Source organism: Pelodiscus sinensis, chromosome 8, assembly GCF_049634645.1.
Source record: "Pelodiscus sinensis isolate JC-2024 chromosome 8, ASM4963464v1, whole genome shotgun sequence".
Taxonomy (NCBI): domain Eukaryota; kingdom Metazoa; phylum Chordata; order Testudines; family Trionychidae; genus Pelodiscus; species Pelodiscus sinensis.
In genome coordinates, this window is record NC_134718.1 from 24,458,009 (window position 1) to 24,480,829 (window position 22,821).

At 45.1% G+C, this 22,821-nt stretch overlaps 1 protein-coding gene across 1 annotated transcript; it reads right to left on the reverse strand.

The window, feature by feature from the left end:
• Positions 1–111: 111 nt before the first annotated feature.
• EGR2 (early growth response 2) lies at positions 112–7,451 on the reverse strand. Its single transcript, XM_006111127.4, has 2 exons — positions 6,505–7,451; positions 112–5,940 (listed from the first exon to the last, which is right to left on the reverse strand). The coding sequence occupies exons 1-2, from the start codon at positions 6,680–6,682 to the stop codon at positions 4,772–4,774; spliced, it is 1,347 nt and encodes a 448-aa protein (XP_006111189.3). The 5' UTR covers positions 6,683–7,451; the 3' UTR covers positions 112–4,771.
• Between the last annotated feature and the right edge of the window lie 15,370 nt (positions 7,452–22,821).

A 22,821-nucleotide genomic window follows, 5' to 3' on the forward strand; every position in this document is an offset into this window, starting at 1 on the left:
TTGTAAAAACTAGTCAGGATTAGATAATGGGATGTGACTTTAATGCAACTTTAATGGTAGTGGCCCTTTGCATTGCTATATGTGGCAACAATCAAAGCCAAGTCTTTATTAACAGGGCTTGCCAACCGGCGGCGAGCCCCGTTCACCAGCCGCACAGTTTCATACCATTCTGCGCATGCGCAGATCGCTCTGCGCCGGGTTGTAATCTACTCGCCGTGGGTGAGTAGATTACATTATTTGTCAAGCCCTGTTTATTAACATAGATCTAAAGGCAGATTCTAGCGCTGGAAAAAAGAAATGAAGATTCATTAAAGAAATGCCTTTTTGTGTCAGTTTTTCGCTCGAACCTTTATATACGTAATCAGAATTTACTTCCAACGTTCTTACTGTCCGTAAATAGAGACTCAGGTCTCTCTTGCTGTCCTTTCTCACCAAAGTCTGGGTACTGTCTTCATAACAGCAAAATTACTGCTGTTTATGAACTGCAGAATAAATACAGGATCTCAAAGTTGGCTTCTGTTTGTTTTCCTTTACAAGTGTAAAAGTCTTATGAACTCAGTTGGGTGAAGAGAATATTTTTTCTTTAGTAGTTACACAGAGGCCTGTTAGGAATTAGTTTAAAAATAATTGCTGTATAGTTTATATATAAGGATGAGTTTTTCCTGTTATGTCTCTGAAAATGACAGATCTTGTGACATTATGTAGTTGTATCTATAACTTCCTTTGATAAATCTTCTACAGAACCTGTATAGTCAGTGCTGTCCAGTCTCAATATTTTGACATGAGGTCAGATGTCAATATAAGTTTAAGGCATGGATGTAAGAATGTAGTGACAGTTGTCTTAAATCAAGGTGACTACAACAAACTGTATCTGAAAGAGTTTCTTTAAATCACCCTACTTAGTATGCCTCCTTTCTCCTTTTAAATAAGAAAGTAATCTTTTAACATTAGATTGTTCTGACTCACGAATATAGGATTTTGCACTAATACAGCTGTAGTTAGATGGATGGTACATCTTGGACACACTAGCCATTTCTGAGCTGTAGTCACTAGGAGAGCTGCCCTGTCATGACCATGAATCACTGAAACTTTGGAACTTGCATGCATTGAAAGAACCAGATCACTGTCCATTTCTAATACAGTGAACTACTGATGTTAAACAGGAGTTCTTTGTTTCCCAGAGGTCTTTGATACAGGTTTTGGACATCCTGTATTCAATCAGTCATTAAGCAGTCAACTGTGTCTTTTGAAAACCATCTGTCTAGAGTAGGTGTTAGCAATGCTGAAAGCCATGGGGCAATGAAAAATGAATTGCCTCATGTATCTAGGATGTGGCACCTATCCGTGCTGGTAGCTATGTTTTCTCACTGCTCTGTAGTTCTTTATTATTAGTAACTAGAGAACTGATTGTAATTAGTCAAAACTAAACGAAAACAAACTTATTTCATGTTCAGTTTTAAGTCATGCGCAGTAATAAGGTCCTGATTTTTCAGGTGTGTGGTGTGAGCTGCTGAGGGAAATACCAGTGTCAGGAGAAACAGAACTTTCTATGTCCAGATCTGTTCTAGTGGAGACCAACAGCCTCCTTGTGGGGTGTGTTAAGCAGTTTACTGGGTAAAAAACTACACTGCACTAAGTTGAAAGTTGCAGTCAGCTGTCTTCTGGCAGAGCCCTTTAAAACAATGATTGGTCATGTTTCTTCCCAGCCACACTTTAATCTCTTAATATACTTCAAGAAAAGTAAGTTTGGTAGGCATAGCTAATATGCAATTGTGCCATTTCCAGTCATTAACTTTTACAGAATTACTGTATCTTTGGCGGAGTTTACAAATCTACGTCTCTCTGCAGCAAAATATTTCATACAATGGCAGGCTTTGTACATTATGCGTGTTACTGTTGGTTCTTGTTCACTTGAACCCAGTGCAGGCATTTGCTACTGTGGCTAACTTCCCATATTAAAAAAAAATTAGGAGTTAGTGCGCTTTAGGAGAGGTCTGAATTGGACCTCATAGGGCAAAAGAACTCAATTCCAAACAAGTAGGTGTCCAACACATGGAGGCATTGACACAAAACCTTTGTGAAATGAAAGATGGCTAACAAGTGGGAGGTGTGGGTAGTCGGCATCTCTCAAGCTCGGCTTCAAAAAGTATTTACGATAACCTAGCAGTACTATATAATGGAAGAAGAAAAACTACGTAACCTTAAATGTTATATTATTTCCTTTCTGCAAAGGTCCACATCAAGATTTTCACTCACACCTGAATACATATACAGTTAAGTGTTACTTTCAGCAGTTTGTTGCCTCTGAAGGCAAAGGGCTCAAATCTGATAGAACAATATCAGGTTGGTTTTTTTAATTTGTCACCTGATTAAATTCAAATAAATATGAAGCATGTTTTCAGGTAATCTAAAGAAAGCATATACACACTTATCCAATATCTGCCATTTCACGAATGGTTTCTATGTACATTCTCCATGTGATAAGTGAATTTCATGTAAGTGATTGTATGCAGTGAGTGTGAGAACAATCTGATTATATGGAATGAAAAAGTGCCAGATCTTCTGTACATCTGACAAAGAATTCCTGAACCCCAAAAGAAACTCCAATAATGTGTGAGATATAGTAACAAATACAATTTAGATCAGATGAGCAATTTTGTTGATAGAGCTTGTAAAGCTCTAAAGCTTTAATTTTTTATTTTCAGGCTTCTGCCTATGGAATTGTGGGAGTCTTTGGCAATTGTTTGAGTAAGTTCTGGTTAGAGTAATGAGTAATGTCCATGGTTGTGTAGCCACAATTTATCCCACACCGTATGGCAAGTGAATTTAAGAAATAGGTATATAACCATTTGATAGGGACTTGCAGGTTGGCTGTGTTTGATTAATGTGGCCACAGATGGACTGTGTCAGTGATAGGTGCCACAAACCCATGAAAACAGTCTAAGCCATCACTGTCTTTAAGCTTTGCCCTAGCCTAGAGCAATTCCATTTTCAGTGGCGTTACACCAAAGGATAACCTTGGCAAGTTACAGCGAATCTTTGCAGGTTTATTATTATCCAGGCCTGAAGTAGCTGCTAATATCAGCGCACTTTGCTCTAAATCAGTGCTCCCTGGTTGTTTGTGGAAACCGAAAGATCTTTGCACTATGACCGCTGTTGAGCACTTCCCACAAAGCCGCACACAGCTCGACTCCTATTTCTGCTCTGAGAGCAGCTTTCTCCGAGTGGGCACTGAGCTGATGGTGTTCATTTTCCAGAGCCCACTTTGGGCGTTTTAATTAGCCTGCTTTAAATCACGGAACAACAATGAGTCAAAATACAGCTCACCGGTTTAGTTTAGCATTTCCATGTATTCCTAGGGGAAGTCCCCACCGTTGTGGCAGATGCTTGTTTGTACACTGGGGACTGGGCAGTGTATGCACTTCTGCAGGGGGTAGTTTGCACAGAGAAAAAAAAGGGGGGAGAGATTGTGTTTGTGAGTCTCCCTAATCTAAAATAGCGTCTATTATTTGAGCCGACTCCAGGAAACTCAATCGGTACAAAGTGCGCATACCTGATCTAATCGTCCCGTGCGCTTTTGGAGAGGAGGGCTACACACATAGAGGATGAAACCCTGGCTTCAACCGAGCCAAATGTCACCCACAGATTTCATCCAACATCTAAAATAAACAGGAGTGGTTGATGTATTGTACAAGAGGGCTGTACTGTGGGCCACCTAACAGAAATGTTAGATACTTGTGACCTCTGTTTCTTTAGGGTTCACAAAGTCAGTTTTCAACTTAGCATAATTGAGATATTTGTCTTCTCTCATAAATGATTTAAGCATTGAATCTATGATTGAAAAAGTATTTATTTACAGAATACTCAAAGAAACCATTTCTCCTTGGAGTTCTGGTTAATGGTTGTGCATTATTAGACTATCTTGTTTCTATTTCAGCTATTGTTCCGAGCGGACAATTGATTGGCCAACTCGAGCGAGATTATTTACATTCTCATCTGAAATCAGACTACAAATGTAACATTTTTCAGTCACAAAAACAGTGCGTACAAAAATAGACTTTCTAAAAAATCCAAATATTAATGGGCAGAAATGTACAGCCATACTAAGAGCAGGGACTGAACACGTTTCTGCCGTAATTAATAAGGCAACCCATTTACATGCAGACACTGAAACATGGTCTACATCACACAAGGCACCAAGGACACTTCAACACATTTGCATGCATCTTAACAGCACATCCCACCTTCAATAAGTTAACGTCTCTGACTCTCACTTCGATAGATCACAGATTTGCTTTGCCTTCCCCCTCCCCAAAGGCTGAGAACTCAACAGTGCACATCCAAAGAATACACAAAAGCCGAGTGACTATACGCGGACAAAACCAGTCATTTAAAACTCCGGGAGCCCCTCTAGCGGAGTCGCTCCGGCCAGGCCCATTGTCCCGGCCCAGCAGATTGCACGTCTGGGCTCCTAGTCCGCTGCTGTAGCATTGCTGCTATACACACACTGCTCGGCTCACTGGGCCCGGCCCCGGAGCGCCCATCCCCGCGTCCTCCTCTCGCTGCGTAGCGGCCCCGGAGCAGTCCCTGAAGCTATAAAGTGCACGGGGCTCAGCTTCCGGCGCGCCGAGCCGAGCCTACCCCGCAGCGCGCTCTGCAGCCAGGCAGGATGCATCCCCGGGACGTGTGAGGGCGGGCCGGGCCGGGCTGGGCTGGGTGCTAGTCAATGGCGCCGGGGGTCCCGGCAGCCGTGGGCGCGCAAGGGGCCGCCTCAGGGCGTCCTGGTCCGGGAGGCGCAGGCGGCCAGGCTAGCGGAGCTGGGGGCGCCGGGCGCGGCCGGGGCGCTGGCCCCGCCAGAGGCGGAGGGGGCGGCTGCGCCCTTCCGCTCCTTCTGGCGCAGGTGGATCTTGGTGTGGCGCTTCCTCTCGTCGCTGCGGGCGAACTTGCGGCCGCAGAAGTCGCAGGCGAAGGGCTTCTCGCCCGTGTGCGTGCGGATGTGGGTGGTGAGGTGGTCGCTGCGGCTGAAGTTGCGCATGCAGATGCGGCACTGGAAGGGCTTGTGGCCCGTGTGGATGCGGATGTGCCGCGTCAGCTCGTCCGAGCGGGAGAAGCGGCGGTCGCAGCCCTCGGCCGGGCACGGGTAGGGCCGCTCGTGCACCGGCGTCTTGCTGGGCCGGTTCGGGTACTTGCGGGGCCGCAGGATGGGCCGCAGCGGCAGGTTGTGTGGGCTATAGGCGCTGGCGGGCAGGCGGCCGCTTTCCCCGCCGCCGCCGCCCGCGCCCGCTGCCCCGACCCCCGGCCCGCCCAGCGTGAAGTTGCGGATGGTGGAGAGCGGCGTGAGCGGCGGTGGGACGCGCAGGGAGTCCAGGGGGCACGGGAAGGGCTTGCGCTCGGGCGCGGCGTGCAGCTCCCGCTGGCACTGCGCGGGCGGGAAGAAGCCCGGGTAATCCGGGATCATGGAGAAGATCCCGCCGTCCGCGGCCGCTTTAGGAGAAGGGTAGGACGGGGGCGGGTGGTAGGGCAGAGAAGCGCCGGCCGAGGTGGGCAGGAAAGCGGAGGAGGGGTCCTGCTGGTAGAGCTCCCCGCAGCCCGAGTAGGGAGGCGGCGGGGAGTACAGGTGCTCCAGGTCTCCCGGCTGGCTCTGAGCCATGCTGCAGCTCAGGGCGCTGCTGGCCAGCGGGTTGGGGGAGGCAGCGGATGCCGTGGAGGAAGAAGTGGCCGACGAAGAGGGGGTGCTGACCCCCTGCAGGATCCCAGCGCTCACGATGTTAATGATGCCCTCCGGGTAGCAGCCGGCTCCTGGGTACTGGGGGTCGATGGAGAATTTGCCCATGTAGGTAAAAGTCTGATTGCGGGAAGCAGAAACTGCTGGGGCGAAACTGCTGGCATAAGGCAGATCCAGGGACCTCTTCTCACTCATGTCAACGTTAATCATGCCATCTGGGAATTAAAGAAAGGCCATCGATCAGTGCGCGGCCACCCTCCACTCCCAGAGACACCGACAGGCTCCACCAACTTCTTCGCCCCACTAAGGAGCATGTTATTATCAACACGGCCAAATACTGTTTGGCAGTAAACTTCGCAGTGCCCACCTGCCTATATGGGGAGGAGGGGTCTCTCCCTATGGCTGCTTTAATTTACAAAGGACATCCCTGGGACTAATTTCAAGGTTCACGGTCCCAACTTTATCTTAGTTTAATGCACACAGACATGAATACATACAGGATGCTTAGGAGTGGCGTGCCCACAACTAGCCTACCCACATAGCTGCAGACAGCTTGATGTAGTCCCTCAACACTGTTATCTCTCAGCATCTCCGCATTCAGGCGTTAATCAAATTAGAAACGAGCACCCAGATTTGAGTTTGTTGTCATTGACATAATCAGCAAGTACTTGTCTAGTTTTCTTTCTGTTTCGCTTAAATGTGATCAGCTGCGCACGGTCCGGCCGCAAGTAAGCCAAGTAAACACCCTGCACATGCACAACTTAAAGAATGATGCTTACCTCCTGTCACGCTGCTCATCTGGTCAAACGGTCCTCCTAAGTCAGCATTGGGGAAGATTGTGACCGAAGCTGGCAATGTGGTAGCGATGTCATCCACAGGGTAAATGTTTTCAGACAGCTGATGCACAAAACCACTGAGAGTTACTGGAATTTTGTCTACGGTCTTGGCAGTCATCATTTGCTCAACAAGAAACCTTGAAAACAACTTTCACGGCTTGTAGTGTTAATACTGTACAGGGAGAGGGTTATTTGTTGCTTCCACTAAAAAAAATCAAGTAAGTTTTTGTTTTAAAAAGTCTGTTACTACCTCTGCCTTTGGTATTGCTCAGTAATAGTCCAGTAGTGCTGTAGTGTTATTGTAACAGTCAGTGTCCCTTGCAGAGCTGTTAATCACTTGCAGCTCTCAGTAGATGGAAAGTGTTGCAGTAAGTATTTATGGGGAGGCCGTGAATGCCCACGACGTCACTGCCCATATAAGGACTGAGGAACAGGGAAGGGCGAACCGGGCGGAATCATCACGTGGGAGATTAGCATGCGGGCTTCTCTGTCTTGGGTCCGCACCCGTTCGGCTGCTCCTCTCACAGGTAGACGCAGGCTGGTGCTTGGCCGCGGCTTTTCAGCCACACACTGTAACTTTTTATACAGACACTAATAAGCTCCAGGATACGCAAGCCGGGAAAGCCGGGGGGAGGTGCTTGGCTCGCTCCAGGCGCACGAAAGTACCTAGCGAGGGATATTCCGGTTGTTTAAACTCTTGCCTAAAAAGGCGAGATCCGGTTCCTGCGGGCTCCGCCTTTCCATGCCTTTTTAGGAGTCGTTCCGGAAAATTAAACTTCGGAAAAACGAGCGGAGCCGAGACAGTACAGTCAAACCGCTACTCACTTTCTTGGCAGCTCTTAACCGCAAGCGACGAATCAGAAAATAGCTACATTCACGGAATCTGACTTCTTTTTTCTGAATCGCTGGTGGAAAGAGACACTGATAAGAGCGAGTGTGGTGTTACTTTTTTGGAAAGTGTGTGATCTATTTATACTGTAGCGAAAACGGAACTTTTTCTTCTTGTTGTTGTTCTAGCTCCCACTGAAGGAGACAAAACAAGGCCGACTTTTTTTTTTTAAGTCCCAGCAGAAAAAGCGGAGGCCTCTTAACCAAACTGTGCAAGTATTGGTTCCCTGTATATCTAACGAAGCTTGTTCGTGTTCTCGATGGCGGGGATATTCAGTTTCTTTAGGCTATATTGTCACCACCCCAACACTGAGTCATTCCCCGGAATGCTCTCTTCCTAATTTACCTTGAAGTAACAGGTTTCCTTTAGATGCAACTAGTTGAGTACCCTTTGCAAAATTATACATCTGTATTCTTCTCTAGTACCTGCCGTTGCGAAACACATGCTATGACACTTTCCGTGCACCTCTTGATAAAAAACCTCGTTTCTATGGTATTTCTACAAATCAGTTGTACTGAATTGTTTTAAAATAAAACTACTGCTGTGAATAGCTTTTCCTTTAATGACACACAGTGATAATTTTACATGGTTTCCTTTGACCAATGCTGTTTATTTTTATTAGTTATAGGGAATCAGATTCTGCACTGCCTTACACAATCCATGTAACAGATGTACGTGGCACAGATTTGAGCCTAAGAGATAGATAGGTATGATTTTGTTTCCTAAAATCTAAACATAAAACAAACTTGATCCAGGCAGGCAAGGCTGGAAGTAGAACATTCATCTGAGTAGGGATTATTGTAGCACTCCTGCTCTAAGGGGAAATGCAGCTAGTAGAGACGAAGCAAAGAGCCTGCTATGGCCCTGAAATGTCTGTATTTTCCAGTGATTTTAGTTTGCCCAATATAAGGTAGTGAACAATCTTCCCAACTTATTCCGAAAAGGACGCGTTTCTGCCCGGGGCCGGCCGGCACGGCAGAACACAGTGTAAAGTGACGAGCTGTCTTGAAGGGAACAGTTTTCAGCCTGTGGGAACTAACGTGTCAATCTCGCAACCGCATCGCTGACAGTCTCCACTGGAAAGATCTCTCGGCGAAACTTCCTGCTCAAGCGCCACGCCGTGGAGCAGGTGCCAACTGCAGGTCAAACGATTTATTCCCTGCCTTGGCTGCACCACGGAAAGCTAAGCCCAGCACAAAACCGCGTTCGGATAAGTGTCCGCAGCTAAGGCGCCTGGCCCGTTTCGTATCAGGGCTTCACTTTAGCCTTGATACAATTACTCACGTCATGGCAGGGCTGTCTTTGGTCCCGGGGCGACTGATCCTTGGGCGGAGGGGTGCAGGGAGCACCACCAGAGGGGCAGCGGGCATGTGGGGCACCCCGTTAGCAATTCCACTTTTTTGCAGAGGCACGGGGGGCCGTGCACCTCGCCAGCGCTACCACCAGCCCCCAATGGTTTATGTAAAGAGCGTTATTGCAACACTGGGGTCTGGGAGTTCAGACAATTGTCCGAGGCGTATGGGGCGCGCAGGTAGCCCCCTCTTACCGGCTCAATCCGAACTGAACACGTGCCTTCCCCTCGAGCCTCTGGACATGACTTGTTGGGCCTTGTAACAGGCATGAGGTAACCCCCTCCACGTTGTTAATAGTGTTTGTTATGCGCCCAGGCTGGGTCCAAGGAGAGGCTCCGTGAGGCGCCGCGTCAGGAAAGCACAGCCATCCCATCGCGGCAGTTCCGGGACGCCCACGCAGGCGCTGACACCAAAGGCCGGAGAGTGAGAATGGAGGCAGATTCCGATTTCCCTCCTGGATGAGCGTTTCAAACGCTGCAGTCGGACCCTTATAATGCCGGGCTCGTACGGATGCAGGGATAAGATGCAAACTTGACGGGGTGGCTTCCATAGACCCGTTGCCTCCCCACTCCCCCAAAACCGATCGTCCCAATACTCAATCCCCCGGTTTCAGGCTACTGCAGCAGCTGTGGTGGCTTTTCCTCCACGCAGCTCTCTTGGGGGTTGCGTATAACATCAAGAGTCACAGTGAGGGGCTAACGTGCAAGCTGTTCAGTTGCCTTTTCACGGTGAAACCTGCCTCTAGAGAGAACATACTACACAGTACAGGGAAATCTGCTCTGCTTTTACCTTCATCCGCGGGCAGGGCAAAGACCATGCTATGGGTGACAAGCAAGCTGGGCTGGAGGCAGCAAGTCTACTGTGTAGCAATAGTACAGTCGGCCAGGGCAAGAGGTGTGTTTCAAAGCCACAGAATTGCCGTTAGACATTTCCTCAGCACACCTCCCACCTCCCCAGTACATTCAATAATTGCTAAAGGGCTCTGAACACACCCTGAGTGAATCTGGCTCCTGCCTGGTGTTTAAAATGCTCCAATACCATTGGGATCGCGTGTTGCTCATTTCCACACGAACCGGGGAGCTTTCTGCTGCAGCCCCCATGCACACCCCCTTCCCGCAGCCTGGCCAGGTGGGGAGAGAGATTAGGGCCTGCTGGAGCTCCCAGCTCCTAAGCTACAGGGAGGGGGTCTCCTCTGGGCCAAGCAGCACCCGCGGCTGTGAATGCCAGGAGGGTTAGAGCACTGCGCCGGCTGCAGCTGACCAGATGCCCTGCACCCGGCTGCTCGGCCTGTGTGCAGGGTGGGGAGAGCTGCCTGCACCTGTACAAAAGCGGCGCTTCAAGCACTGACTTGCAGTTTTCCCCTAGAGCCCCAAGGAGTCTGCAGAACTGGAAATGAGGGAGGAGAAGAGAGGAGAGGAGAGGCTCAGCATCTCAGCCTCTTAACCTGTGCTTCTAGGCCCAGAGTCATTCACTGCAGGCTTCTTGGATGAGACCTCTGGGAGTCCTTTGCCCAGCGTACAGAAGAGGGCCAAAGAGCTTCTGGGTGGAAATCCTCTGGCTTTGGAAAGGGAGAAATTGATCCGGAGAGGAGCCTCCCTGATAGAATCAAAGACAAATAGGCCTTGGGAAGTCATCTAGTCAAGCCTCCTACTCTGCCCAGAAACAAGTGAACTAGGGATGTTAAATATCGGTTAATTGAATAATCCAGTAACCTCATGAATTCTTATCAGTCAACTATTCAATAGTCCCTGAGGGCAGGGCCAACAGGCAGTGCATTCTGGCCTCACTCTGGGGAGGCCCTTGCCACTGTGCTGCTGCCTCTCTGTCAGAGGCAGCAGCCCACAATGCCAGGCTGGTCTGTGAGGGGAGTCTGTTTAAAACCCTCTGATAAAGAGGCAGCAGTGCGGGGTGGCAGCAGCTCCTGTTTGGGGGGGGGGGCGTAATCTGAGCTCCTGGACCTGGCCCAAGCCAGAAATGAGCCAGGCTGATTATCCGCCTGGCTCCTAATACACTTTAAATGCAGAGCCACAGTGAGGGTAGGAGGAGCCAGGACTAAGTTGGGCAGCTAGTCATCATTCTAAAATAATTTACTGGCAATGGAGGAGGGGGGAGGGAAATGAGTATACAGGCAGTCCCCGGGTTACGTACAAGATAGGGACTGTAGGTTTGTTCTTAAGTTGAATCTGTATGTAAGTCGGAACTGGCGTCCAGATTCAGCCGCTGCTGAAACTGATCAGTTTCAACAGCAGCTGAATCTGGATGCCAGTTCTGACTTACATACAGATTCAACTTAAGAACCCCAGGCATCCCCAAGTCAGCTGCTGCTGAAACTGATCAGCGGCTGATTCCAGGAAGCCCAGGGCAGGGGCGTCCTGTAGTCAGCCACTGGTCAGTTTCAGCAGCAGCTGACTTGGGGATGCCTGGGGCAGAGCAGCTGGGGTGCTGCTGGGTTGGTCCAGTAGCACCGCCGCTCCTCGGCGCTACTGGACCAACCCAGCAGCACCCAAGCTGCTCTGCCCCAGGCGTCCTGATTCAGCCACTGCTGAAACTGACCAGCAGTGGCTGAATCAGGACGCCTGGGGCAGAGCAGCTGGGGTGCTGCCGGGTTGGTCCAGTAGCGCCCAGAGCGATGCTACAGGACCAACCAGCAGCGCCCTAGCTGCTGTACCACAGGCGTCTGGAGCAAAGCCACGGAGCACGGGGGCAGCGGGACAGCCCAGACGCGCTGTGGCTGTCCTGCTGCCCTCGGACTCCACGGCTTTGCTCTGCTTTGCTCCCCGTCCCCCTGGTCTGCAGACCAGAAGGACGGGGAGCAAAGCGGCGGAACACGCGGGCAGCAGACAGCCCAGACACGCGTCTGGGCTGTCTGCTGCCCGCGTGTTCCGCCGCTTTGCTCCCCGTCCTTCTGGTCTGCAGACCAGGGGGACGGGGAGCAAAGCAGAGCAAAGCGGCGGAACACGCGGGCAGCGGACAGCCCAGACGCGTCTGGGCTGTCCGCTGCCCACGTGCTCCGGCGCTTTGCTTCCTCTCCCTGGTCTGCTGGAGACAAGGGAGAGGGCCCCGTTCGTAACTGCGGATCCGACATAAGTCGGATCCGCGTAACTCGGGGACTGCCTGTAGTCTATAGTATTAATCTATAAGATTTTGCTTATCAGTTAATCAACTACACTATTACATCCCTAAAGTAAACCCATCCTAGATCATCCCTGACAGGGATTTAGTCAATTTAGTCTTTAAAACCTCTAGTGATCGGTATTCCACAACCTCCCTCAGTTCCAGGGAGTGCTTAACCACCCTTAATAGCCAGAAAGATTTTTCTAACATAAAACCTAAATCTCCCTTGCTACAAATTAAGCTAATTACTTATTTTACTATCAGTGGACACAAGGAACAATTGGTCTTTGTGCTCCCTGTGTCCACCCTTTAACATAGTAGAAGACTATCAGGTCTGCCCTCAGTCTTCTTTTTTTCAAGACTGAATATACCCTTCTTGTCCTTTCTTTTGGCTAAACTTTGTATTATTTTTGTTGTTCTCTTTGAGACTCTTACTTTGTCTTTCTTAAAGTGTGGCACTCAGAACTGGACATCTGAGGCTTCAATAGTGTCAGTAGAGCTGCACTACCTTACAGCTAACACTCCTGTTAATAGACCTAAGAATGACTTAGCCTTTTTTGTAACTGCATTACGTTTTAGACTCATATTCAACTTGTAATCCTCAATAGTCCCCAGATTCTTTTTAATAGCACTACTAATTAGCCAGTTATCCCCCAATTTGATTTTTTTTCATCCTCTGTGTAGTACTTTGCACATGCCTTTACTGAATGTCATCTTGTTGATGACAGTTCAATTCTCCAGTTTATGAGCATCATTTTGAATGCTAATCCTGTCTTCCAAAGTGTTAGTAATCTCTCCCAACTTTGTATCTTCCACAAATTCTATCAGCATGCACTGCACTCCATTATCAAAGTCTCCAATGAAAATACTCTGTAGTAGTTGGTCCTGGAGAGACCCCTGTAAGATCCCACTACATAGAGCCTACCAATTTTATAGAAAACCATTGACAATTACACTGAGTACAGTCTTTCAGACAATTTCACACACCCCATGAGGAGGCCATGTGGGATTGTGTCAAAAACCTTACAAAAAATCAAGATATATCACATCTACCACTTCCCCTTGTCAATTAAACCAAGAATTCTGTCAAAGAAGAGAATTAGGTTGGTTTGGTATGATTTGTTCTTGACAAATCCATACTGGCTTCTTCTGGGCACTTACAAATTGACTGGTTAATAATTTGTTTCAGTATCTTTCCCAGTATCTAAATTAGGCTGACTTGTCTATAATTTCCTGGGTCCTTTTTATTCTAAAGATAGGTACTGAATTTGTCCTTTTGCAGGCCCTAGAACCTCACCTATCTATCAGAAATTCTCAGAGATCATTACTAACTGTTCTACAGTTTCTTCGGCTAGTTCTGTAAGTCTCCTAAGATGATTTCATCAGACATTGCAGCGTTGAACACATATAGTTTATCTACATATTTTTAGCCTCTTCTTTCCCTAGCTTGCCTCACATTCCTTTCTCCTAGTTTAATATTAATGTGATATTCCTATTCAGGACACGATGGCAATCAGAGATTTATGAAGATGCCCTCGTATTTATTTGGGAATATATGTGACTAATTATATGGCCCTTATTAAAATATGCATATATTTGTTGTCTAGAATTGTTTACTAAAAATAAGAAACCAACCACAGTTAATTCCAGGTTTCCGTAGAGTAGATTACAACTATTGTTCTATTAAAGCCCAACTATTACCTCTTGGGTGCTGCAGAGAAGTCACTCTCTGCTCCACAAACTAGATCTGCTATCCAGCAGGAAAAAGGGCAATAAGGGACTGGAAAAGAGTTGGGGAACAGGAGCTTGACCAAACATGGTGCCTTCTGAAAGGGCCCGATGGCATAGCAGGGGGAGCTGTTGTGCAGCCAGTGCAGATGAGGCTCCTACAGACACAGGTTTGTGTCTACATTGCAATTAGACAGCTGCAGCTGGCCTGTGCCTATAGACACAGCTTTGTCTAAGGGTGTGTCTATATCGCAGTTAGGCATCTGCCGCTGACCTGTGTCAGCTGACTCTGGCTTCTGGGACTTGGATTATGGGGCTTTTGAATTGCAGTGTAGACTTTCAGGCTCAGGTTGAATCCTAGGCTCTGGGGTCCTATGACATGGGACGAATCCAGAGCTTGGGTTGCAGTCTGAGCCCCAATGGTGCCACCATGAGGTATTTGTTTATTCAGGTTCTACAAAAGTAACTCTCAGCCATGATTTTTAGAAACTACCCTAGTAGCCTTCAGAATGGAATGCTGAAAACCAAGCAGCATTGATGATTCATCTATAGGGAGGGGAAAATGCTTCATAAGAGTATATTTAGCTCCCAAAGTAGTCCTAGAAGGTAAAGTAAAATTGAAAAATGACTGCCCTCCATCTAATTTCTTTTCCTGACCATTTATTTGACTTCAATTCAGCTATTAATATATGTTGCAAGCCATAAAATCTGTATCTTGTCTCAGGTCAGTAAATAAACAAAAAATATAAACAAAATGGAACTATAAGCAGTCCCAGTGGTACTCCTTGTTAGCACTAGCCTTCTAGAAATAAATGTACTCATGAGCATCATTCAGACTGTCCCTCCACCAATTCTTTGGAATTTTAAACAGTCTGTTTAAAAACAAAACAAAAAAATAAACAAGCAAACAAACAAAACCTCAATCTCCCTCTCAGTTGCAGATCCCTTATTCCTGATTTTAAGAGGAATAAGGGATCTTCCGGAAAAGGGTTTATTTTCCGAAAGATCCTGTCTAGACTGGCGCTTTTCTCCAGCAAAGCCCTGAGCCAGAAAAAAGCGGCAGCCATGTTCATGCAAATGCCACGGGGGATATTTAAATCCCCCGCGGCATTTGCAATTCCGACTTGTCTCATTAGCATCCCTTTTCCGGAAAAGGGTGCCAATGTAGACACAGCCTGTGTGTTTGTGAGAATGGCAGAGACATACACAGTGTGTGAGAGTGACAGAGATTTGCATTGCCAAGCTCCCTCCATCCCCTTTTCTGTGTGTGGAGACGGGGTACAGGAGTGGAGGGAGGAGGGACACCCTGACATCAGCACACCCCCTTCTTCCTCCCATACTCTGCACAGCAAGCAGGAAATTCACAGGGGGCAGCTTTGAGGCTCTGGGCAGGAGCAGCATGAAAGTAGGTGGAGAGGCAACTGAAGTGCCAGCGCTTGATAGTTTCCTGGCCAAACCAGTCAGGATCACCTGTCAGAGGCTCCAAGATCTACTGGTCAATCTACTGGTTGGTGACCATGGCCTTATAGAATAGCAAGTATTTCTTACTCCATGTCTATTGGGTAGTTTAACATTATTGGTTTCTCACAATTATAAAGGGGTTTTTGCCTTTTAATTAAAAGGTCTTACTTGCTAACCATATGCTATCAAACCCGAAAGGAACCCAGCACTAGCTGAACAAGAGCAAAGAGAATCACAAGAATCTATTCCGGTCCTTCCCTTTTTTAAGTGGGTTCTTTCATTTCTTTGTTCTTTATTATAAGAAATGATATTTATTGTTATACTGGGCTTGGTTTTATGCATCTGTACAAAATCACAGCACTTTGTGCAAAAGCTAGAAAAATAAGATAATTATTCTCATCTCCATAACTCTGTGCATAAGAGCAACTGAATAAAAGCTTGTCCAGGCGTTGGCAATACTATAAACCAGACAGTTTAGCATCTCAGAAAGCAGAATACAAAGTAGTCTTAGGTGGTAGGATTTTATTTCACACATAGGTCCTCTGGAAAGAGTTTAAAAAAGCATCCTTTGTTCTCATTGCATTATATAGACTTCAGCACTGCAGGCTCCCTAAAGTGTTACTCAGATGGGGTCTACAAGAGACATTGCTGTTACTTTGGGGTATTAAATAGGCCAAGTCTCTGTCTACAAGGAAGAGCAAATAAAGTCAGTCAGCTCAGCAGAATTGTTGTCTAAAACACCTTACTCTCCACCACACATGTCCTTTCTGGTTTACTTCAGGTTTTGGCCTTTTCCCAGATAGGGTACAGGGAAGTTCTGTATCTTCTCACTAGAAAAACCAACCAACCAACCAAGCCCCAGCAACCCATTTTACCAACCCTTTGTTTTTTGTCCCTGCTCTCACAGGACTCCTGTCTGCATAACTGGTAGCTGAGCTAAACAGTTTCTCAAGGAAGGATAACCTGTCTTTCCAGCATGTTCCTTGTGCAGTATTTTAACCCTTTACTTGGCTAGCGAGGTGCAAGTTAGTTATACCCTAATAAACATCTAAGTAGCGAGGCCGACAGCTACCGTGGGCCCCCGGCAAGATGCGGGGGAACAGTTTCGCACCCCTGGAGGAGATGGGGCATCAGGTGGAAGGTGTGGGGCCAGAGGCAGCCAGCCCTCAGCACCACCTAGACCACGGCACTCCCCACTCCAAGCCCTCAGACCAGTGCAGAATGGTGCGCCAGTGGCATTTCAAAGGGGCACAGGCCCCGGAGCAACTGTTCCCTTCACTCCCTCTCAGTGGGCCTACATCTAAGTAGATCTAAAATATACTCAGTGCTAAAACAGAGCTATTCAGTTCTGTTCACATACTAAAGGAAATGACAGAGTTAAATAACGGGGAAAGGAGAGGAAGAGGAAAAAGTTACATTCTGTTATTAATTATAGTACCTTGAAATTGCACACTGATTTTTAACCAAGGCTGCATGTTGTCTTAGGATGAATGCCTCTAAATTTGAAATAAGTAAGACTTTTTTGCAAGTATTTGGTTCAGAAGAGCCATAATGGTATCCTGTGGGGTTATTTAAATGTCAATAACCTTTTCCAGTTCAGGCTATAGAAATTAAACAGCCCCTTGTGTAATCAAGAAGCTACTAATTTAAATTGGTATGACTATAAACAAAAGTATAATGAAGAAAAATTTCAGTAAAATGAATGCAATCAGAAAATTATAACTCTTTGCATTAAACCTAATTGTTGAATAGAGAAAACAATAGGTCATTATTAAATGCATATAATATACTTTCTTGATGTTTTAGTACATTATTTCTTCCATAAATGTTTAATTTGAAATCATGATGTGACATTGTACCCCCATAATTTTTATGGAAATATGTTTCTGAATATGAATATGCCTAACATGAATATGCTTTATGCAAAACATGGCATGTAACCTATCACTGGAGACCTTGTAATTCCCAGAATGTGTATATTCTATTTCTGTGCATGTATCATTCCTGTATTTGAAGTTAGAAAGAGGAAGTATAAACCTGTTTATATAGCTACATGTGCTAATGTAGGCCCTTAGTAGTACTCAAGGAACTTAACGGCCTGGTACTTATGACAATGATCTGTAAATAGTCTTGCTTTTCCTGCAAGCCTAGACTATGGTTGGTCCTGCCAAGACATGTGGCCAGGTTACCTGATGCTGGAGCCCATTTTGGATGTGGTACTTTTCCATGAAACCAAACAATAGGAGCAGTTCCCAGGCAACAAAACACTCCCTGCTTACCTCTCAGATGACTGGACGGGGAAGTTCGGAGGCTGCCTAGCTTGGGAAAAAAGATGATTATAACTACTGTTAGGGTAAGAAATTGCATATAACAAGGTTATTAGAGTATACAACTTAGCTGATATGTTTTGTTTTACTTAGCTTAGTAACTTACTTTGATCTTTCTTGATGAAAGGTAACACAGAGGTAGCTGTGTTAGTCTGAACTTGGTAAAACAAAAAAGCAGTCATGTAGCATTTTGAAGACTAACAAGATGGTTTATTAGGTGATGAGCTTTCGTGGGGCAGACCCGCTTCAGAATATGATCTGAAGAAGTGGGTCTGTCCCACAAAACCTCATCACCTAATAAGCCATCTTGTTAGTCTTTAAAGTGCTACATGACTGCTTTTTTTGTTTGATCTTTCTGTTATCACTTGCAACCACTTAAATCCTACTTTTTATATTTAATAAAATAATTTTGTTTCTTAAACTCAATGTATTGTTACCTGGGGAAGGACAACCACCGTGCATATCTCTCTTTCGCAGATATAAAGAGTGATCAGCTTATGAGATTGCTCTGTATAAAACTTTGATGCAGAGTAAGATGGATTTATCTGGAGTTCTGGTCCCACTGGGGCTGTGCATCTGGGTTCTGTGTCATATCCCTGTGACTGAGCCTTCCCAGAGCTGAGCTGCTCTCAGTGTCTATGTTGCTCTGCTGTGGGCTGTGACTCCAACTCTGTGCCTTTGCTGGGGGAGACCAGAGGTTCTGGTTCAGCAGGGCATGTTAATAGGGCACTCCAGAGGGCAGGTAGGCAGGCTCAGTGGTATGATCAGTCCATCAGGTAACAGTCCCAAGGGGATCTCTGTGCCTGAATCTGTCATACCTGATATTTTTGCTTAGCTTCTGTGAAAAAAAAGAGTTATCCTATGGAACACACATACAAATATTTTTTCAGTAAGTCACCAATATTATATTGAAATGGGTAGTATGTGTGCTCTTGCCCTGTATTGGATGAAATCAGAATTGTGCCATACAGTGGCATGTCCATATAGTGTTATTCATTACAGAAGAAGCTTCTTTAGCTCAGATGGGAGGGGCGTACAGAACACAAAGGAAGGGTAGTTATGGTTTACTGCAAAATGACAGCCATAAAGCTGTAGGTGGCGACAAATTCATTACAATATTTAGAAAGCAGTAGTCTTTCTCCAGAAATAGCCTTAATGGACAGAAGAATCCATTCAATAGAGTCTGAATTGGCAGATAAATGCCTGGGCTCTGTATAAGTCAGAATAAATACATTAGACACATTTTTATCTTTCTTACAAGAGGGGAAATATAGAATAAAAAATCCTCACTAAAATTGCAACAATAATTCCCAAACAAATCAATAAAGAACCTTATTTCCAGACAGCAATACTTTTACTATCCATATGAGGCTTGCTGTTTCACCACGACCTGCCTTTTTTTCCTGCAGGTTCCGTCTCCTCCCCACAAGGTTCCTGTTTTAATTGGCTTCCTGAGAGTCATGTGACTACCTGTTTGTCAGTTTGTTCCACCTCAAGCAGAGGTTTAAATTAACCTTTTTTTTTAACCCTATACAGCCCATCCTGGCTCTCTTCTAATAATTCAAGTGGACATCTCTCTTGATGGCCTGAAGTTGTTTTAAAGTTAGTACCTCTTTGCCACACGATGTCCTTCCCTTAATATTTGAATACATAAGGTCAAAACAACTCCAAGGAGGGCTTCCTCGGAGGCCATCTTATGTTATTCAGTTTGTAGGAAGTAAGCACAAGTTTGAAGGCCAGATAAGCCTTTTTGTCCAGAACTGGGGGGAAGAGATACATATCTAACATCTCTCTCCCTAACAGAGCCTTGATAAATCAGCACAGAAATCACAATTCATGCATTGTTTTTCAAGAGTGCAAAGGAAAAGAGGGCACAGCTCTCTGGTATTTCCCAGAAATTCCCATACTTTCAAGTGTGCAGAAGTTTACCAGTAGGCTCTTTGGACTTCTAAGAAATCACTGTACTTTTCGGCCATCAGGTTTTACTCAGAATTTATTTCTCTCGGGTACGTCAAGGAATGCGTTTGCTCTTCCGCTGTTTTTATTTTGTGGAAGAGCAAACACACTCTTTCAGGAATCCCGTATTCCTCGTTCTATGAGGGATAAGGGCTCCAGCAAAAGAGGAGGCTTTTCTGCCATTTGGCCCCTTCTAGACTGGGCCAAATGGCAGAAAAGCCTCTTCCGGAAAAGCGATCAGAAACAGCTATAGTGTAGACCTACCCTTTATTACTGCTTCCCCTCCATTGGGCTTAACCAGTTTGTCCTGGACTTTGAAAATTATAATCAAAGTGATCCTCTCTGCTTTGCTGGCCATAGTCAGTTCCGGCCTATCCACAGTTTTCATCAGACACTTTCTGCTTTTTGTGGTATGTGTGGAAATCCACATTCTAACAAAAGTCCATTTTGCTTTTGGAGAACAGAGGCATGGGGGTACTCAGTTTCTTTGTCAGAAGATATACCTTGAACTTGCCTTTTTAGTTCAATGCACCACTGTCTGAATCTAGCAAATATTTCTTAATACCAATAAAATAACCAGCAGATTTGAGAGAGAGAAACACTAGAACTGGTTTTAAAACTTATGAGGCCAAATCCTCATCTGGTATAAATTGGTATCACTCCACTAAAGTCAGTGGAGCTATGCTAATTCACAGCAGCTCAAGTTTTAGCTCCTCATCTAATTCAGTGCTAGGTGTAATGAGAGTTGGTTAGATGGGTCTAATTTTACAAACAAACAAACTCACACCAAATCAGCCCTGTGTTTTGTTTAGGAATCCTGCCCTACAAGAACATGGAAATGTTTCATATGTTTCAGATTTCTTCTGCTGTTCAGCTATCCTCTCCTTTTGCTCCTTTAATAAACCTCATCCTTTAAGGACTACCAAGGAAATAAAATAACAGCATGCATAGAACCACACATTAGATCAACCCCTAATATTACAAACATTTAAATAGCGCACTGAGGAAAAACTGCCAAAATTTAAATGATTGCATGCTACAAGATGGATTTAATGTGCATTTTTGCTGTGATGGGGCCAATTGACTGCATGCCTTTATGGCAAAAACACATACTAAACCAGATGTTGCAAAAATACAGACAAGAGAACACCATGCTGCAAGTTCTGCCTTCTGTAAACAAGAAGGAAGCAATGAGGGTGGAACATCCCTCCCATAGGGCACATGATTATTCCTGCCTGTATTTGGTAGGACTTGCCCTAAATCACTGAAAAACCTTACCCCTTGCATTCAGCCATATCCTTTCTCTGTAGAAAGGTTTCTTTTTAAAATTCTGCATTTAGGTTGCTTTCATGCTTTCATTCTCTTGTCAATTTAGCCTGCTTCCTTAATTTCTGTTTTTGCTTTGGTTTTTTTTTCTGCCTACTGAATGTCTTTTTCCCTCTCATCTCCCCATTCTCTCTCTTCTTTTCTTCGCTAATTCTCTTCCCTTTTCCCCTCGTTTTTGCTGCTGCTGACAGCTAGCTGCATTAGGAATAGTGTGGGAACAAGCTGTCCCTGTCACTTTTTTAAAACTAGTGCACAATCTCTCAGACTGGTTTCACCTAGTAAGTGCAAACCCAGGAGAAGGTAGGCCTGCAAGACAAAATGGCAATATTTACAGAACAGGCCATCTAACAAACATCATAGATTCTTCTCTGTTCCAAGAACGAGTAAATTATTGAGATGGCTCAATTAACTATTAGTTTTTTATTTGTTTTAATCCTATTTGTTTATGGTCATTCCTGCCTACCACTTGACAGCCTAGCTTTCTGTGGTTCCATTTTGACAGACTAGATCGTTGTCTCAGTGTGGATTTGGTGCACACATACCATAGGAATGAGTGCTACATATACACTACGACTGTAAAATCTTCCAAGACAGCTGTATGTTTGTTTAACATCATAAACTAAATGTGGTTGCACGTTCTGACTCAGTAGCAGGGTGCTGCAGACACATGTTTTTTGTTGTTTGATATAGCTATAGAGTCCACTAGTCTGGGCAAGTATAGAAAAAGGTTGGGAAGAATAATTTCACCTAATAACTTGATTTATCCAAACCTTCGTATATCAATCCAGACTTGCCACCACATGTTGCTATTCTGTGAAGTTTCTGTAGAGGATTTTTAGTTAGCTATACTTAATAGCATTTTTTTAATCAGGAAGTTATAGCTCTGACAAAGAGCAATTAGGCTGGGGCATTAAAAATGATAGTTGACAAAATTCTAGTAAACATACTGTAGGCACCAGTGATTATACTAGCTGGGAAATGGACTGTAAGTGGTCCTAGAAGGTCTTTTTCCTCTCTTATTTCTATGTTTATATCATTAATTTTCAGCTTGATAAACTAACTGAGGAATGAAGCCAAACAGGAAAGACATCATGGATCTAAACTTTTTCGACATGCTATTAGAAGAACCAAACCTACTTTCTGGTCTTTTATAAGAAGATTTTTTTGTTGAACTCTTATCACTGATGAAAGATCAAATATTATATCACATTTTATAAGAAATTATACATGGAAGGACGTATGTAAAAGAGTCTACAGTTTTCTGTGCAAAAACAACAAAAAGTGAGATTGTTACAGAAAAACAGGACTTTTTAAACTGCCAAACTGGCTATAAAGAATAGTATCACTGTTGTATTATCATTGAATTGGTTACATACACTAATGACTACACGCAGTTTTATAAAGTAACCTATACAAAGGGCCACTTAGAATGGTCTTACTGGGTGAGACCAAAGGTCCACCTAGCCCAGTATCCTGTCTTCTGACAGTGGCCAATGCCAGATGCCAGATGGAGGGAGGAGATGGGCAGAAACAGGTAACCATCAAGCAATCCCTCTCCTGTCATCCATTTCCAGCCCCTAACAAGCAGAGGCTAGGGATATCCATCCTGGATAATAAGTATTGGTGGACCTAACCTCAATGCATTTATCTAGTTCTTTTTTGAACCCTGTTCAAGTCTTGGTCTTCACAACATCCTGTGGCAAAGAGTTCACAGTGTTTCTCTTATTGTGTCCATATAGGTTTGCAGAAGCAAAACCTCAAAATTGTCATACAAACATCAGGCACTTGTATGACTGCCTATCCACAGGCATGCACAAATATGAGATTAATCTGAAAATAAATGATAGAGAAGCAAATAAGTAAAAACCACAAAGTCATCAAAAACCTTACAGAGACTGCAAAATGTTTGTTTGCTGCCTTTCAAGTCTCAGCATATGGCTGCTGGGGGCAGCTGTGTCCATTCTGAGAGTGCAGAATATATTAATTGCATTAAATATATTATGAAATATAAAGAATGAGCATATTCCATCATTAAAAGATTAGCTGTCCCTACAATCCAGATTCTGCTTGACTATGATAAGGGCCCATGTTTTGAAGTCTATTTTGC

Bases quoted from the DNA above. Each gene is read 5' to 3' on its own strand.
- EGR2 (XM_006111127.4), bottom strand. From the start codon at position 6,682: ATGATGACTGCCAAGACCGTAGACAAAATTCCAGTAACTCTCAGTGGT. The intron at 5,941-6,504 runs GTAAGCATCATT...TTTAATTCCCAG, and splicing joins GATGAGCAGCGTGACAGGAG to ATGGCATGATTAACGTTGAC.